Source organism: Chelonia mydas, chromosome 10, assembly GCF_015237465.2.
Source record: "Chelonia mydas isolate rCheMyd1 chromosome 10, rCheMyd1.pri.v2, whole genome shotgun sequence".
NCBI lineage: Eukaryota > Metazoa > Chordata > Testudines > Cheloniidae > Chelonia > Chelonia mydas.
Window position 1 is genome coordinate 58,845,530 of NC_051250.2, and position 19,843 is coordinate 58,865,372.

The window sequence follows — 19,843 nt, forward strand, 5'->3', positions numbered from 1 at the left end:
TATTTATATACTCATCCCTGGTCATTTGTCCAATCTTCCACTTCTTGTAAGCCTCTTTTTTGTGTTTAAGATCAGCAAGGATTTCACTGTTAAGCCAAGCTGGTCGCCTGCCATATTTACTGTTCTTTCTACACATCGGGATGGTTTGTCCCTGTAACCACAATAAGGATTGTTTAAAATACAGCCAGCTCTCCTGGACTCCTTTCCCCCTCATGTTATTCTCCCAGGGGATCCTGCCCATCAGTTCCCGGAGGGAGTCAAAGTCTGGTTTTCTGAAGTCCAGGATCCGTATTCTGCTGCTTTCCTTTCTTCCTTGTGTCAGGATCCTGAACTCGACCGTCTCATGGTCACTGCCTCCCAGGTTCCCATCCACTTTTGCTTCCCCTACTAATTCTTCCCGGTTTGTGAGCAGCAGGTCAAGAGCTCTGCCCCTAGTTGGTTCCTCCAGCACTTGCACCAGGAAATTGTCCCCTACACTTTCCAAAAACTTCCTGGATTGTCTGTGCACCGCTGTATTGCTCTCCCAGCAGATATCAGGATGATTGAAGTCGCCCATGAGAACCAGGGCGTGCGATCTAGTAGCTTCTGCGAGTTGCTGGAAGAAAGCCTCGTCCACGTCATCCCCCTGGTCCGGTGGTCTATAGCAGACTCCCACCACGACATCACCCTTGTTGCTCACGCTTCTAAACTTAATCCAGAGACTCTCAGGTTTTTCTGCAGTTTCATACTTGAGCTCTGAGCAGTCATACTACTCCCTTACATACAGTGCAACTCCCCCACCTTTTCTGGCCTCCCTGTCCTTCCTAAACAGTTTATACCCATCCATGACAGTACTCCAGTCATGCGAGTTATCCCACCAAGTGTCTGTTATTCCAATCACATCATAATTCCCTGACTGCCAGGACCTCCAGTTCTCCCTGCTTGTTTCCCAGGCTTTGTGCATTTGTATATAGGCACTTGAGATAACCCGCTGATCGCCCCTCGTTCTCAGTCTGAGGCAGGAGCCCTCCCCTCTCACACGCTTCTGCTCGTGCTTCCTCCTGGTATCCCGCTTCCCCACCTACCTCAGGGCTTTGGTCTCCTTCCCCTGGTGAACCTAGTTTAAAGCCCTCCTCACTAGGTTAGCCAGCCTGCTCGCGAAGATGCTCTTCCCTCTCTTCGTTAGGTGGAACCTGTCTCTGCCTAGCACTCCTCCTTCTTAGAACACCATGCCATGGTCGAAGAATCCAAAGCCTTCTCTCTGACACCACCTGCGTAGCCATTCATTGACTTCCACGATTCGACGATCCCTACCCCGGCCTTTTCCTTCCACGGGGAGGATGGACGAGAACACCACTTGCGCCTCATACTCCTTTATCCTCCTTCCCAGAGCCACGTAGTCTGCAGTGATCCGCTCAAGGTCATTCTTGGCAGTATCATTGGTGCCCACGTGGAAAAGCAGGAAAGGGTAGTGGTCTGAGGGCTTGATGAGTCTCGGCAGACTCTCCATCACATCATGAATCTTAGCCCTTGCAAGCAGCACACTTCTCTGTTTTCCCGGTCAGGGCGGCAGATAGATGACTCAGTCCCCCTGAGGAGAGAGTCCCCGACCACCACCACCCGCCTCCTTCTCTTGGGAGTGGTGGTCGTGGAACCCCCAACCTTAGGACAGTGCATCTCATGCCTTTCAACTGGTGGAGTCTCCTTCTGCTCCCTTCCCCCAGACGTATCATCTGGGCCACTCCCCGCAATGGTACCTGTGGAGAGAACATGAAAACGGTTACTTACCTGTATCTGCGTTGCTGGTACATGGACGTTCCCCCTTCTTCTTCTGGAGGTCACGTTGCCAAATTTCATCACCGTCCTCCTGTCCCCGCTGCGCAGCCTGCTCTGAATCTTCAGAACCTTGTGCTCGTAGAAGCATATCCTGACGTCTGTCCAGGAAATCTTCAGTTTCTCTTATGCAACGCAGGGTCGATACCTGTTGCTCCAGACCTTGAACCTTCTCTTCCAATATGGAGACCAGCTTGCACTTTGTACACACAAAATCGCTTCTGTCTTGTGGAAGAAAGACAAACATGGCACATCCAGTGCAGGTCACAACAGCTGAACACTCCCCATCCATATTACCTTCCTACTACGAGCTTCCTCAGGAGATGCAGTAATTACTCAGAGAAGTAGTTAAGGTGTAAGCCTCAGTGGGCTCACCCCAGGCGAACTCCCAGGCAAACTCCTGCTGTTTGCTGCTCTGCTGTCCCCCGCCGCTCAGCTGGTTCGCGGAGCCGCCGGCTTTTTTTAGACAGCCAGGCTCACCTGAAACAAAACACTCCCAACTCCCGCCCTTTTCAGCCAACCAATCAAGCACTCGCTCAAACTTTCAAGCTGCCCTCACTACAAACACTCCGATCCTCTCACCAAACACACACTCAGATACCCAGATACTCACCAACACAGATCCCAGGCAAACTCCTGCTGTTTGCTGCTCTGCTGTCCCCCGCTGCTCAACTGGTTCCCCGCCACTCAGCTGGTTTGCGGAGCGCCAGCTTTTTTAAACAGCCAGGCTCACCTGAAACAAAACACTCCCAACTCCCGCCCTTTTCAGCCAACCAATCAAGCACTCGCTCAAACTTTCAAGCTGCCCTCACTACAAACACTCCGATCCTCTCACCAAACACACACTCACCAACACAGATCCCAGGCAAATTCCTGCTGTTTGCTGCTCTGCTGTCCCCCGCTGCTCAGCTGCTCTAACAAAAAAAAGTAAAAAGAATCTGAATAAATGTATGTTGAGGCATATGATTGCTTAAATAAATGTGTATGTGCAAATTTAGTGTAAAGGCTATATTTGGTTGCACATCAATGTTAATGGTTATACCAACCAAGGGGAATCAACCTTTTTTGTAGAAAAATAACTAAAAAGTACAAATGCAAAACAAGATTACAACCAATAAAGGTTTCCTGGTTGCTGATTTAAATTAAGATTACATTAAATCAGTTTGATTGACATCAGTACACCCTGCTGCATATCAGCACTTGGATGGTGAATTGACTATCCCTTCCAGACTAGCCCCAGACGGGTTCTCAAAACACTTGAGATGGTGGATAAAAATCAATGATTTTTTTTAAAAAAAAAATTTTTAACGGATTTTTGTATTTAAATCAGATTTTGAGGAAAAAACTTATCTAAAGATAGTTTTAATTAAGATACATTATAGCTCAAAGATATCTCCTCATGGAATAGGGATTATAAATTTTAATTCTATAGTATGAGACAATATATTCATGTAATGTTTAAGAAAAGTTTTGTCAATGAGTTCCAATAGTTCATGGATTAGGGACCCAATCTTATGAGGTTCCAGGGACTTCTATATAGATTATTTAGGTTAATCTTTCTATCTACCCAATGGGACTCAGTGCTCAGTCTAGAAGATACCATCAGAGATGCTTAGTTTTGCAGTTCTCAAACTGTGGATTTGTGTCTCCAGAGATAACATGCTTGTTAAGAGCAAAAATATTTTTAAATAAATAATATATAGAGATGAGAAATAACAGACCGCAACCCTATTGTCCCTCTGCAAATTTGTGTACACAGAGTCAATCCCTTACCTCTCTCTAAAAGTGCAAAGTTTCAAAAAGTTCAATGACTAGAAGATTTTTGGGGGCGGAATAGATTTGGACAAGAAGAAGAAGTCTGGAGATAAATGTGAGAAGGGAGGGACAGGCAGTAGAAACAAAAGTGAAACTGTTTGAGCAGCATATTCCAGAAGTCTTGAGGTCTTTCTGAGTGTAGCCTTCATTGATTTGAGATTTACCATACCATTCTCTCACTAGAAGGGAAAACCTATAATGGCAGCAGGCCGTAAAAGAGATCGAGTTTGGGAATATTTTAATGAAGTTCCTCTACCTGTGGGTAAGACAGGCAAGCGGGCAAAATGCAAACAGTGCAACAAAGAAATGCAAGGCCTGGTTGCCCGAATGAAACAACGTCATGAGAAGTGTTACTTCTCAGGAGGAAGCTGCACTGAAGATGATGAAAGGAGCATGTCTGAACATGCAGGATAGTCAGGTTGGTAACTTTTTTATTTCATACTTTTTCTTAAGGACTGCCTGTCTTCCTTCTGGACTATTCTTGAATTCTCATGTTTGAGCAAAAAATATAGGTGTTACTCTATGGTACTATCATTTTAGATACAGTTGTGATAAAAAATAAGTAGCTGAAATAGGCAGATCTTTCTCCTTTTACAATTTCACCTTTAAAGTAGTACTGAGTGTCAGTGAATTCAGTGAGTAATACTAAATGAGCAGTGTGGTGGTAATAATTAAATAACTGCATTGACTTATTTTGTTTAGGAGAATCCATCCTCAACATACAGGATTCTGAAGACTATCTACCTTCAAGATCACCATCATTTTCTATAGTTTCAGAGTTATCTGCCAATGATAGTGTTTCAGTCTCATCATGTATGTCACATAGCCATAGTATATCACCTGTAGCAAAAAGAAAAAAAATCTCCATCATCCAGAAACAACCATAGATAAGTTTGTGATAAGAACCAGCAGATTACAAAAAGAGGTAATTGATGAAAAAATTGCCCCGTTTGTTTATGCAACAAACTCTCCTTTCCATATGATTGAGAACCCACACTTCATCAATATGGTTCAGTCATTAAGACCAGGATACAGTCCACCCAACAGAGTATATGTCACAGGCAAATTGCAGGATAAAGTGTTTGAAAGAGAAATTGAGCAGTGTGCAAAAGGTCTAGAGCAGTGGTTCTTAACCTTTACTGCAGCCTGCACCCCTTTGGTTCTCAAAATATGTTCTCGCACCTCTTATCAAAAATCGTTGAAGTCGGTCAGTTCTTTGAACCTAAATATATTTTTTTGTATATTACAGTAATGGTTAAAAAATGTATAATGTTAATAAATACATAGGTTTGATGAAACAAAGTAGTTGTACTTACGTGCCTGTGCTTAATTTGTGTTTTCGATCATAGATCATAGAATATCAGGGTTGGAAGGGACCTCAGGAGGTCATCTAGTCCAACCCCCTGCTCAAAGCAGGACCAATCCCCAATTTTTGCCCCAGATCCCAAATGGCCCTCTCAAGGATTGAACTCAAAACCCTGGGTTTAGCAGGCTAATGCTCAAACCACTGAGCTATCCCTCCCCCCCATGATTTACCTTCTAAAAAATCTGACATGTCTCGCACCCCCAGAAATGGCATCTTGCACCCCAGGTAAAGAACCACTGGTCTAGAGGGTGAAATTGTTAACCTGAGTCTTGATAGGTGGAGCAATGTCCGCAATGATCCTGTTGTATGTGCTTGTGTGACAACAAAAGAAGGGAATGTCTTCCTTACAGAAACAATTGATACATCAGGAAATGCACACACAGCAGAATCCTTACAAGAAGTAGCAGTAAAAGCTACAACAAACTGTGAAAAAAAATTCAAATGTCTAGTACGCAGCTGGGTCACAGACAATGCTGCAAATGTATCCAAGATGAGAAGAAATTATTTAGAAGAGAGTGAAGAGAGTTCCCAAGCTACATATGGTTGCAGTGCTCATTTGATGCACCTCCTAGCCAAAGACTTCAGTGTTCCAGAAATAAAGGCTAATGTTGTTGAAATTGCAAAATACTTCTGTAACAACCACTTTGCAGCAGCTGCTCTGAAAAAAGTGGGAGGAACCAAGCTAACTCTCCCACAAGACGTGCGATGGAACTCAGTAGTGGACTGTTTTGAGCACTGTATCAAGAACTGGCCTAATCTGATGACAGTTTGTGAACAAAATCGTGAAAACATAGATGGCACTGTCACAGCCAAAGTTCTCAACACTGGGCTTAAGAGAAAGATTGAACACATGCTGAGTACCCTGAAGCCTATTTCTGTAGCCTGGAACAAAATGCAGGGAAATAGCTGTTTTATTGCTGATGCTGTTGAAATTAGGAAGGAACTGAGTGAGATCTTAAAAAGAGAAATGTGCAATGACAGAGTTCAGTTACAAGCATTAAAAAAACGAATGGGACAAGCACTATCTCCAGCTCATTTTCTTGCAGATATTCTCAATACTCGGCACCAGAGTCAAACCTTAACTGCTGAAGAAGAGGAGTTGGCTATGACATGGACAACCAGCAATCATCCCTCCATAATGCCAACTATAATAAACTTCAGAGCTAAGGGCGAACCATTCAAGAAATGTATGTTTGCCGATGATGTTTTAAAGAAAGTCACACTAGTGAACTGGTGGAAGTCACTTAAGCACTTGGATTCAGAGACTGTTGAAGTGATAATCTCACTTTTAACAGCAGTAGCTTCTTCTGCCGGTGTAGAAAGAATATTTTCTTCCTTTGGGCTAATTCATTTCAAATTGAGAAATCGTTTGGGACCTGAAAAAGCAGGAAAGCTTGTTTTTCTTTTCCAGATTACGAACAAACAGGAAAATGAAGGTGAAGACGACTGAGTTAGCTGCAGAAGCCAGTATTATAAGTTTCTCATGTTGACTTGGCTGACATAGTCGATTTAATTTTTGTTGTTTTTTTTTTAAATATTTCATTTAACTATTTTAGTTTAAAACAATTTTAACAAAAACAAACCTGATTTTAAAAAACTTGAATGTTTAACTAAATTCAAAAATTCATATGCTTGTTTTGTTAAAATGTTATATGTTTGCTGTTGAAGAAAAAAATCCAGAATACCTAACGTTGTTTTAGTTAAATAAAACCATTTAAATGTCTGTCTGGTGATGTCCTCCTCCTAATACAACATGGCAAGAAAATCCTCCAAATATTAAAGATTAACCTGTTGAATTGGAGATAGTTCACCTCCCAGTGACTTCATAAATATCTGCTTCAGTTACCTTTGGTAAATGAAATAACCAGACAATCATTCGTTTTCTGATATAGCTGTAAAACTATCTGAAAAGTTTTCAAAATAAATCACTTTAAAAATGCACAGCGTGTACCTTCTAAAAATGAAACCTACATCTATCTCTGTGTTGTGAAGAATATGTGTATTAAGGTTATAACAACCAACAAGAATGCACTTTTATGTGGAAATCCATGATTAAATCGAGTCTTCCTGACTAGTGATTTAAATCATGATTTAAATCAATTTGATTTAAATCAAATCCAGCCTGACTTGAGAGCATGCATAACTTGAAGCATATGATCAATGACATTAAAATCATGGGGACTATTCATATGCTTAAATTTAGGCATGTGCTTACATACTTCGTTGGAGCAGGGCGGTAGTAGCACAGTGACAGCACTTCGGAAATACGTATAGATAGATTTGGTGTGAATTTTCTGTTAGGTGAATTTATCTCAGCTCTTATTTAATTTTCTTTCAACAACTGATGTTCTCAGGGGCAATCTTGATGCATGTCAGGTGCAAACTGTCCTGAAGTGTTTGCTCTGGTTCAGGTAACACAAGTAGGTCAGCAGGTGTCAGCATCAACCATACTAAAAATAGAGCTTATGTAGGCGGGGTGGATGGGCTTCTGCTGGTGCAAGTTTGTGAGGTTGTGCAGCTCTCCCAAATATTGTATCTTATTTAGCTTTTCATTTATGATTAAGGAGCTGCAGTAAATACTCCATTGTTAAAGTTAAAAGACAATTTACACATAGGAACATAGGAATTGCCATACTGAAACAGTCCCTTGATACATCTAGTCCGGTATCCTATCTCCAAGAGTGGCCAAAACCCAGTGGTTTTGACTAAGGTGCAAGAAACTTCCTAATCCTTAATAGATTGAGACTGGCTTAAGACCTGAAGCATGAGGTTTACTATCTCTTCCAAAATTTATAGTAGCAGTAACTATTATAGCTCTGGATATTCTTGTTATCCATATAAATGTCCAGTCCCTTTATGAATCTTACTGAGTTTTTTGTCTCAAACATATCCTGTAGCCGTGAGTTCCAGTGCTTAATAACTTGTGATTATTTGTGTAAAAAAAATTTTCCTCATGTTCCCTCATCATTTTCAGAGACTCCCTTTAGTCTTAAACGTCCCGTGATTATTAAGAGGAAATCAGAGAATACTTGTTTGGTGTGGAAGGTTTGAAGTAAATTGCTGAAGTACAAAAGGCTGTTCTTGAGTTGTAAGGGGGAAATTATGATTTCTTGTGCATCAAAACTTGTTCTCACTTTGTGTTTTGTGTCTCAAAAAGCATCTGGCCTGAGAAGTTATCAATAGTTCTATTAAGGATCAGTGTAAACTTGTGCATGCTACCCAGGTAGCTCTCTTGGCTACAAAGAGAGCCTTCGGAATGTAAAAAGGGTGGTTGACCACGATGATCATTTGTTTAAATAAATAAATAAAATGGGAAAAATCACAGATTAATCTCCCCTCCCCTGCTAAACTCTGGCTCATCCCCCTTTTCAGGCACTGGCATCTGTGGCTCATAATTTAGAGTTCCTAGCTCATAACTAGAGTTCCTACTCCGGATGGCCCTTATCTTTTCCTTGCCCATATCCAGGGCTGATACATGGCAGTGCAAATCTCCATCTCCTTCATACTGCCCCTCAGATATGTGCTCTTAGCTTCAGCAGCACTGCCAGCAGTGCCACCACAAGAAAACCATAAATGACCCTTCACTCAGTACTTCAGCCAAGGAAACTTCTTTCCATCCCTTCTAGATGAGATGGTAGTCCAAGGGAGTGAGTGGATCATTCTTGCAAGCACTCGTGAGGGCTCATGAGGATACTACAGAAGTTCTCTCCCTCTGTGCTGTCCATAGAAGCTCATAGCTCTCGCACACCTCTCTGTCCATGGTCTGGGCACCAGACCTCTTCTTCTTTCCTCTTTGGAACCAAACTACCTTTGCTTTTTTTGCAGAGAACAGTTTGTCCATAGTGCAGATTCGAAAGAGAGCATGATTGCATGCATTCCCATAGTTGTTCTTCCCCTTCAACATTCAGCCCAGGTCACTCAAGATGTGGACAATTCAGTTCTTAAGTGAAAGAGGAATTGAGAGGTGAAGGCTGTAACATGCTGCAGCATTCCTCATATACAGCTTTTAAACTCCTGTGATGTGGAAAGGAAACCGTGTTAGAACCCATTTACACAGGCATCATTTTAAGAACATGCTAGTCCTGGAACTGTTACTAAACTTTCTGAAGATCAAGGTTGTAACATGATTTGGTTACAGGTTAAAATGTGGATTAGTCCTGACTACACAGGTAAAAACAGTTGCCTGGAGGCTTTGCTGTTTGTCTCTGACTTTCAGGGACACTGTTTCCAGAGAGTATTTTTCTCAGTCTTCTGTATCTCCATCTCCCCTTCTGCATTCAATTGTCTTTCCCGTTTTTCACCTTCTCCATGTTGTGTCTCCCACCCTTCCGTGCACTGGTAGCACTATTAAGCACTTCTAGCGTTACCTATTACAAGCTAATATCCCTGCCACACTTGTACTGCAACTGGTGTTCGACACCGTATACTGCTGGACTCTCCCCAGACTGTTCAAGGGGATTTAAATGCTGTATAATCTGTTCAGCACGTCTCGTCCATGGCACAACCTTGTGTTTTGGAATGTGTAATTTTTAAAAGTGATATAAACATTAACAACAAAAAACAGATTGAAGATGCTTTAAAAGTATATTCACTGCCATCTACTGACAGTTATGCAAAGGACACACTGTCAGTATTGTGTTAACTTGGATACTGCAAATTGGGATTTCTAGAAACAAAATGCCGATGCAAAATATTTGAGCAACAACATAAGCGTATCCAGCTTGCCCAGCACCGAGGGGGTTTATCATCAGTATTAGAAATAAATTTAATCAATAAATAACTATTCCAAGTACAAAACCCCTCATGAATATTTTCGTGTGCACACATGCGCACGTGTTGCCATGTATTTATTTAGATTTAGAAATATCACACGACATACATGGCATAAATCACTTTTGTTCTTTTCACTTTCAGGAATAAAAGGGATCCCTCAACCCTCTGCTTTTATACCCACGGCTGAAAGTAATTCTTTTCAGCCTCAAGTGACAACTCTCCCATCACCAGTTGATGCCAAGCAGCAGCTACAGCGTAAGATCCAGAAGAAGCAACAGGAACAGAAACTGCAGTCTCCTTTGCCAGGAGAGTCTCCAGCAAAGAAAACAGAAGGAGCTACAGCCAATGGAGTAACAAGTATTTCTAATGGAAGTCCTGCAATCTTGTCTCCTCAGCCTATTGGTATCGTAGTGGCAGCTGTACCCAGCCCCATACCGGTAATGTGCTCCAACAGTTTTCAACCCAGACAACCTTATAAAACTGTTTTTCTCTATTTTATATTTATTCTGGAAATATTTAAGCAAATAGAAAGTTATCACAGACTAATGGCTTCCTGTTGCTATATGAATGTTGAGAGATAGATTCAGTGACCCTTCTTTTCTTGTTCCAGGGACTTTTTCTGTTGTTCCAAATAAGTGACAAAGCCAGAAATGTAAAAATTTTGTCTGATGGATGTGGATGTGTTAGAATGACACTTACACAGCATGGGCCACATTCATCCTTGGTGTAAATCAGTGACAGTGGCACTTAAACCAGGAATAATTTGGATTTTAAATGGGAATCATTATACCTTTAGGGCAAAATTTACATGAGTTCTGAAGCTTGCACAAGACCCAATGCATTGCTTAAGCCCTTCATATGGTATGTAAATGTGGCTTCATTATTCCAGAGGGCTTTGTACTGGCATCAGTTTAACCTTTATTTGAATATCTATACTGTAGTACAGACTTGTTTGTTTTGGCTGAACAAAACCTGATTTTTGGCTTTATTGTATATTTTGATAGCTAAGCCAGTTTCTGCCTGAATAATGTTTGGTTTGTGTTTTATTCACTGGTGGAAGTTTAAAAATTAATGTTTGAAAATCTCCTCCCCTCTCTATCTATTTTCAATCAACACTCCAAGGTCCTGCATCTGAATCATAGAAATGTAGGGCTGGAAGGGACCTGGACATGTCAATGAATGCCCCTTTGTTCTGCAAAAATGCACTTAAAATAGGGCCTCAATTTTACGAGAATCAAGCCCCAAGTATTTAGTGCAGATTTTAGTTATCTGGATTATTATTATTTGTATTACCGTAGTGCCTAGGAGCCTAGTCATGGACCAGGGTCCCTTTGGGTTAGGCAACAAGGATTATTTGTTCTGTTCTGATTTTTTGCTGGCCTTAGTACTCAACTCTATTGTCTTTCATCCTTTCCCCAGGAGCTTGGGGAAGAGGTGAGCCTAGGGATAGTGAGGCCTTGTTGCTTTGTCATTATATCTGTTCTCGTGATCTGATGTGTAAGTTGTGGGGCAGTTGACCATTGAGGTGGAAGAGCAGCTTTACTATATGTTTTGAGTATTTACTGTGACAGTCTGCAAGGAGGCTATATCTCTTTGGGATTGTCCATGATGGTGGTGATGTGAGTGTTCATATTCTGGAAGAGCAACTAGAGTGTAGGATGGGTGCCTGTTTGCAGTTTTATATATAAAAAACAGTGCAGCATCCTTTTAATCCTTAGGATGTGGCACTCTTACTCCCCATTAATCTAACTCTATCCATTAGATTATGTAGGGCATGCATACTTTTGTTTAAATTGACTGTCCTTTTTCTCCACATACAGGTACCGAGGACCAGACAGCTGGTGACATCTCCAAGTCCCATGGGCTCCTCTGATGGCAAGGTTCTTCCGCTCAATGTTCAGGTGGTCACTCAGCACATGCAGTCAGTCAAGCAGTCACCAAAGACTCCTCAGAATGTTCCAGCCAGTCCAGTTGGTGACCGTTCCGCCCGGCATCGTTACCCACAGATCTTACCTAAGCCAGCAAACACCAGTGCTCTCACCATCCGCTCGCCTACTACGGTGCTTTTCACCAGTAGCCCAATCAAGACAGTTGTGCCAGCTCCCCATGTAAATTCCTTAAACGTGGTAAAGATGACAGCAATATCTCTTGCCCCTAGCAGCAGTAGTGTACCCGTCAAACACACTACTTCATTGAACAGCAGTACAGGAGCAATGGAAGAATCGAGGACTGTTCCGCAGATTAAAAATGGGTCTGTTGTTTCACTTCAGTCTCCAGGATCCAAGACAAGCAGTGTTGTAGCTACACCTGCAGTTGAGATCAAAATGGAACCAGAAGCATTGCTGGATGAGAACCCAATACAGTGCCAAGAGAATTCTGATGTGTCTAAAGCTATAAAAGGAGCACCAGGCCAGCCTACTGCTCAAAGGAATCATTTTGAGGGAACAACCTTGAAAGGTTCAACTGAGAGCATCAGTGAAGTGAAAACAGTTAAGGGCTGTGATCAGAGACCTGAAGGAGCAAGGACCAAATATAAAGCTCGACCTAAAGAAATCATACAAGTTTCTTCAGCAGGCAATAATCAAAGCACTCTTACTCTCTCAGTTGCCACTCAAAACTTCTCCAACACCAGCATCAGTTCACCTCCTAGTGGTGATTCTACTATTAAAGATAAAACATGCACTAAAAGTCCAAGAAAGCGACTACCTTCTACGCTTCAGGAGTCCCAGGTACCACCTGTAAAGAAACCACTAGTGGGGCAGCTTTCAGCAGGTAGCATGGAAGGTCAAAAAGGAAGCAGTGTTAAGAAGGTTCAGAAGGTTGTATCATTAGCTAGAAATGACAGTGCTAGAGCACTTGCTCAAGTTCCTAGCAAGGTCACTATAAAAGTAAATTCTACAGCTTCAACACACTTAGTGACAAACTGTCCATTGAATTCCAATGTTATAAATACCAGTGATTCCACTTTGGGACAGCAGCTCACAGCCTCATCTCCAGATATAAAAGTAAAATTGGAAGGAAATTTGTTTATCTTAGAAAATGATTCAAAATCTGATGGCAGCTTTAATCCAAATGCATGGCAGCATATCACTAAAACTTCTGACTTTACATCTGTGAACGCTGAACAGCAGCAAGATATCAGTGTTATGACTATTGCAGGACAGTCTGGCTCTAATGATTTACAGGAATCTGTATGGGAGCCAGTGCACTGTGAAGGAATACAACAGGATACATACAGCCAGCAGTTACAGAGCCAGATCCAAGAATCAGCTTTGGGTCAAATACAAGCACAGTCCTCAAATCAGTTACCGTTACCTCTGCAGTCTGAGTTAAAAGAATTCGAACATACAGTCCCTCAATCAAATGAAAACTTCTTTTCATTTGATGATGACCTTACACAGGACAGCATTGTGGAGGAACTGGTGCTCATGGAGGAGCAAATGTCAATGAACAGTTCTCATCCTTATGGTAGTTGTCTGGGAATGGCACTGCAGAATCAGACAGCAGCTCAAGGAGCTCCAATGTCATCTCATCCAAGCAATACGCACTTCTACCATTCAATCCACAACAATGGCACTCCAATTCACACTCCCACACCTACCCCAACTCCCACACCTACCCCGACTCCAACCCCAACACCCACGTCAGAAATGATTGCTGGATCTCAGAGTGTGTCACGAGAGAGCCCATGCTCACGACTGGCTCAGACTACTCCTGTAGACAGTGCTCTGGGAAGTAGCCGGCATACACCCATTGGCACACCACATTCAAACTGCAGCAGCAGTGTCCCTCCTAGTCCTGTGGAATGCAGAAATCCTTTTGCATTTACTCCAATAAGCTCCAGTATGGCATACCATGATGCCAGCATTGTCTCGAGTAGCCCTGTGAAACCAATGCAGCGACCTATGGCTACTCACCCTGATAAAACCAAACTTGAGTGGATGAATAACGGGTACAGTGGAGTCACTAATTCATCAGTTTCAAATCATGGCATTCTTCCAAGCTATCAGGAGCTAGTGGAAGACCGTTTCAGGAAACCTCATGCTTTTGCAGTTCCTGGCCAGTCATATCAGTCTCAGTCCCGGCACCATGATACTCACTTTGGTCATGTGACTCCTGTGTCACCTGTATCACATCAGGGAGCCTCTGTAAATAGCACCAACAAGCAGGAAGGCTTTGCTGTTCCTGCCCCTCTTGACAACAAAGGAACAAGTTCTTCTCTCAATAACAGTTTCAGATGCCGGAGTGTAAGCCCTGCTGTCCATCGCCAACGTAATCTTAGTGGAAGCACTGTCTATCCAGTTTCTAATATACCACGCTCTAACTTGACCCCTTTCGGAAGTCCAGTGACACCTGAAGTTCACAATGTGTTCACAAATATTCATGCAGACACTAGTGCCAATAATATAGCTCAAAGGAGTCAGTCAGTCCCTTTGACTGTTATGATGCAGACAGCCTTCCCGTCTCTTCAGAAACAAACAAACACTAAAAAAATAACAAATGTGTTGTTAAGCAAACTTGATTCTGATAGCGATGATGCAGTAAGAGGTTTGGGAATGAACAACATGCCTTCAAATTACACAGCGAGGATGAATCTCACTCAGATTTTAGAAACATCCACCACTTTTCCTAGTGCCAACCCACAAAATATGATCAATTCCAGCACTTCAGTTTATGAATTCCAAACACCAAGTTACCTCACAAAAAACAGCAGCACCGATCAGATCAGTTTTTCTTCTGGAGATAACCAAGCACAATCAGAAATTGGAGAACAGCAATTAGATTTCAGCAGCACTGTAAAAGACTTTTTAGGGGAGGACAATCTGCAAACCAACCAGCAGCTGGTGAATCAGGTGGTGTCAGATCTCAATAACGGTGCATCTGTCTTTTCCAGCGACATCAGGTTGTCTTCCGACCTCTCAGGCAGCATTAATGATCTGAATACTTTAGATACAAATCTACTGTTTGATCCAGGTCGTCAGCAGGGACAAGACGACGATGCTACACTGGAGGAGTTAAAGAACGACCCCTTGTTTCAACAAATCTGCAATGAATCCATAAACTCAATGACTACATCAGGTTTTGAGTGGATGGAGAGTAAGGACCATCCTGCTGTTGAAATGTTGGGTTAAATTTGTTTAATAATATGTATGTAGCACACTGTATCTGAAAGACAGACGTATTGTATTTGTCTTAATGGAAGTGCCTCCTGCAGCAGAAACACTTGCTAAGAATTGTGGCATTTTTAAAAAAGAGTTTGCTGTACAAGTCACTTATTCTTTAGCTTGGAATAGGCAGTCTTTTCAATTTTAAATAAATTTCTGAAGGCTATTGAAGAGCCAGTATTAGAATTTAAATTTTATAGGGTTCCCACTTAATAGCATTTCTTATTGTAGCAAAAATATATATACATAGTGATTGAAAACCAGCATTCACAACTTCAGGAGAGGTGTTGGGAGGGTTTTAAATCCAACTTACTTGTTACTAGAGATTCAGTACTTAGTATTGCCTGCTACTTCTGAGGAGATGTTTGATATTGGCCTGTGTTATTCAAGTCAGAAATGTGTGGGACCTGTAGACAAGTAGGTGGTTGATGAGAGAGAGGGGTTACAGCTTGATGAAGGGCATACAAGTGGTGGTGTCTCATTGAGCATTACCCAGAGCTGCAGTACTATGGTGAATCGTGAGGAATGTGTGTGACACCATTTACATCTATGATGAAGGGCCAAGATAGGAGAAAATAATGGGAACGATCAAGGAAAGAGAAAAATGCACTAAAATTTTATTTTAAATATATATATTTAGTGTTTTTATCCATAGATATCCATGACCTCACCTTAATGTTATTTTAGTTTTCACTTTAAATGTTGGATTTTAATATGAGTTTAAAATGCATGACAAAAGATTCTGAGCACTGAGGCTTAATAAAAGTAGACATATGTATATTAGAAAATGATAGTTACTGTTTTATTATTTATCAGAATTAGCGAAGGTGACATGACATTTGTTTTCTTTTTTCAGTAGAATGGCTGCATGAGCTTATTAAAATATTACTATGTTTAAGATTTGTTATTAAACCCATCTGTTCTAACCTAATGGGGAGTAGAGGAAGGTGTTTTTCCTCTGTATTTTTCAGTAGGCTGCCCCTTTCTGTGCCTCCTGAAAATAAAGAAGATGATAAAAATGTTCTGATATTGGCTGACAACTATTAAAAATAACTTCTATAGAGCCATAATGTTACCAGGCACTTTACAAATATGCAGCAAGACACATGAAGTCCTTGGGTAAAATTTTCAAAAGTGCTTATGTCCCATTGTCAAAACTGTCTTAGGTACTAAGGATCCTAAATCTCATTGACAGTCAATGAGATTTAGGCTCCTAAGTCATTTAGGTGCTTTAGAAAACTTTAACCCTTGTCATTAAAAGTAAAAGAAGAATTTGAGTATTGTAAAAATCTCTAATGATGAATAGAGAAAAGGAACTTAACCAGCCGAGGCCCTAATGCTACAAAGGGGATCTGCACAGGCAAACTCTGACTCCCATGTGGAGTGTCACAGATGCCAGGCAGGCAAATCACTTTGTAGTATTGTTCCTGGAGCTTTGTAAGGGGTTTGTTGTTTCTCCCATGGACTGATGACATCAGTAGAACTTAAAGCAGGGTGTCACATTAGAGGGTTGTTAGGTCATCAGCTCATGTAGGAGAGAGGCAGAATGCCGCCATCTAGATTGGGCAAATGAGGAAGAGAGGACCAGATTTTCAGCTCTTGAAATGTATTTTTTCAATTTCTTGGTTCTTGAAATGTATTTTGGTAATTTCTTGCATTTCTGCTAATGATCTGAAATCTTCAGTATTTGGTTTTGACAGCATTCATTGCCATGGTGCTGCTGCACTAGCACTCCAGATGCTAGCACATCATTGCTTCTCCTGGTCCCTGGGCTCAAAGCACTGAAGTAAGGCAGCCCCCAGCACGTGAGCTCGTCTGATGAAGGACAAACAGTTGTGCCATACTGCAGCACCTGATCCCACGGGCAGCAGACCACAGAGAGAGTTCATGCCCCTCCTCAGGCAGACTCCTTTTGTTTTCTTAAGAGAGGCTTGCAAATTTTTTCAAGTTTGTGGGGGAGGTATTATTATATGGTAAGCTTTGGGTTGATTATTTCCATGTTCTGTTGATTTCTACCAATAAGTACACAGTAGAGCCATTTCCCTTTTTGAAAGAAGTTGCCCAAGGTGGCTCTTGAACTGATGTCTTTTGAGATGCTCAGTGCATCGCAAATCTGATCCTGTATCAAGTGCCAGCACCACTGTGCATATGGTAACCCTGCACTTCCAGCAGGCCTGACATGGGGGGATGACAAGGGAAGGCACATACATGAGGGAGCATCTGCACTGGTATTATGGTGTTCTATGTATGTGCATGGCGTTCTTCCCTTGCCTTTGTGCTGCTAGTACTGCACAATAGCTCAGTATAACTAGTCCCCTCCAAATTCTTGTGTTTTAAGAACATTTCTCAGCAAAGTTAAAGTAAATTTAAAAACTGGCTTTTTCTAAATTATGCAGCCATCACCGAAGGTTTTTAAATGCAAACGCTATATGGGGGCCTAGCAGAAAATTTTCCTTTAACTTAATTAGCAGGCAAATAGGAATACTATTTAATCAGTGGATTTAAGGCAAATGTGTGTTTAATTCAATAAGGATTCATTAAATTACCAGACTTAGGGGTAAAACATTTTCACTTCAATAAATGGTGCTAGGCTAGCTCACAGCTTTGTATATTGGTATGTATTAGTTTATTGGAGTTCATGTGTTTGCTGTTATAATTAATAATCTGTTAGATCCCTGTTCTTAGTGCTAGTTACTTCTTTACTGTACATTGAGACAGAGCACTACTGCACACCAAAGTATGCAATACCCAAAGGAAAACTCTGTGATTCTAACTAATGGAAGCCTGTCTGTGTCAGATACTCCAAAAATAATAATTTGAGACAGTTCTGACCCCTTGTTTACATTACTGGCTTCCTACTAGGAGAAAATAATGAAATTATTTTGATAGCATATTTTGCTAAAGTATAAAGACTAGTGAATTTGTACCCCATGTACAGTATTGCAGCAAACACTTTAAATTTGGTTGGTTAGTCCAGCAAACTTTCTGGGGTTCATATATTGCACTAAATTTCTGTTGAACCTGTGGCAGGCACGTTCCTTAGGATAAATGCAACCAATACGGCCCACAGATAAAAACTTTTTAATGTGTTTCATTATTAAAAGGCAAAATGTCATAAAAATGACAGATGAAGTTGTCTTATGTAGCAATGTGCATTGATCTCAATGAGATATTTCTATTTCTTATTCTCTTACGTGAGAATATTACAGCAGGAAGAAATTAAGTTTAGTTTGCTTCACCATGTTAATACATGATCACAAGACGTGCATGAGTGTTATTGACTTATCTTGTACAGTACTAGGTATATTCCTGTAACCACTTTATTTTTTTTATTCTTTTGCTGTATTGAAACTGGTTCCGTGTTAACCAGGCAAGCATAGTTATTCACAAGTAATTTACTTTTTTATGTTTACTAAATTAGCTTAGTTATTGTTGAATATGTTCCTTTCTTGGATTATTTTTTATTGTTCTGGTGTTGAAAAACATTTTTGTACCATTTTATCATGATAAGAATTCATGAAGTAAAGAATTTGCAAATAATTGCGATAAGCACTGACTTCTGAACTGAAAAGAAGGAAAGCATTTCTTGTGCAGTGCATCTGAGGTTCATATAATAGTCTTGTACTATACCGTGCTTTCTTTACTGCACCATAAGGAAAGAAATATCCCTGTTCTACATTTTCATTTAGTGCAGGAAATCCGATTCCCCGCCCCCAGTGTTTTGTTGTCTGTTGTACTGCTGAAACTACAGTAGTTGAATATTGCAGTAGCATTTCAGTTATTTTTTTTATTGAAAGTGCTCAAAAATTGTTTTTTAAATGTTTTCAAAAACAATAAAAACATTTTATATTAAACTGTCTTGTTGAGTGTTTTCTTAGCAATCATATGGGAATGTACACTGATGTTGACAAAATAAGGACCTTTCTGATTTGTATAAGACAGGTCACTAAACTATCCTGTCACATCTTAAAGCCCTGATCCTGCAAAGATTTATAGTTTACAGTCTTACCTTTTAACACATGGATTGTCCCAATGAGATCGATGAGACTAGCTCATGTGCTTAAAATTAAGCATGTGCCTAAATCTTTGCAGGATCGGGACCTTAATTTGCACTATGAGTTCTCTTGAATGCAACAGAACAATAAATACCATAGAGCTTTTTTGTAAGCATTTTGCTCTATGTTACATGTCCAATACAGATGTTAAACCAGAGGAATGGAAGGCAGTAAATGTTGCTGTATTTTTAAAAGACACTGAGGAGATCCAGGGAATTAAAGACCAGGTAAACCTTAATCTGAACCTGGTGAACGGGTTGAAGTTGAAATGTTCAAATAAATCTAACTACCGTGGCTCCTGCAAGGGAAGAACATGTCAGTAAAATAGTGAATAAAGAACGGGAATTCAGTTAGACTTTTAAAAGGCAGCTGACAAAGTTCCGAAGAGGTTACTAAAGAAATCTCAGTAGTCAATGTGTGAGAGAGAAAGTACTGTCATGGATTAGGAACTTGCTAAACCAGAAAACAAAGAGCAGGAATATATGATCAGTTTTCATCATGTCAGAAAGTTAACAGTGGAGTGCAACTAGGTTATATACTGGGTCCAATGTAGTTCAGTGTATTAATGCTCTGAAAAAGGAGGCAAGTGGTGAGATGGCAAAATCTGATGAGGACAAATCTAGATAATTTTTCATTAAGATTTGAGAAGATTGTGAGAAATGTCAGGGACTTGAGTAAAATGGGTGAAGGGGCAGCACAAAGAAAGATGAAATTCAATGTCAACAAATGCAAAGTGACTTGCCTATGGAAAAAGACCTGGGCATCATTGTGAACAGCTCATTGAAGATCTCTTCTCGATGTACCGCAACAGTAAAAAATGCAAATAAAATATTAGGATGTACAAGGAATGGGATAGA

The 19,843-nt window shown here is 40.8% G+C and overlaps 1 protein-coding gene across 1 annotated transcript in view; it reads left to right on the forward strand.

Moving 5' to 3' along the window:
- RFX7 (regulatory factor X7) overlaps positions 1-18,785 on the forward strand; it is a 119,017-nt gene extending 100,232 nt beyond the window's left edge. The window contains exons 8-9 of the mRNA XM_027818797.3: positions 9,908-10,203; positions 11,587-18,785. Coding sequence (XP_027674598.2) covers positions 9,908-10,203; positions 11,587-14,898 — 3,608 coding nt within the window. The 3' untranslated portion in view covers positions 14,899-18,785. The remainder of the gene's footprint in view (positions 1-9,907; positions 10,204-11,586) is intronic.
- Positions 18,786-19,843: the final 1,058 nt, after the last annotated feature.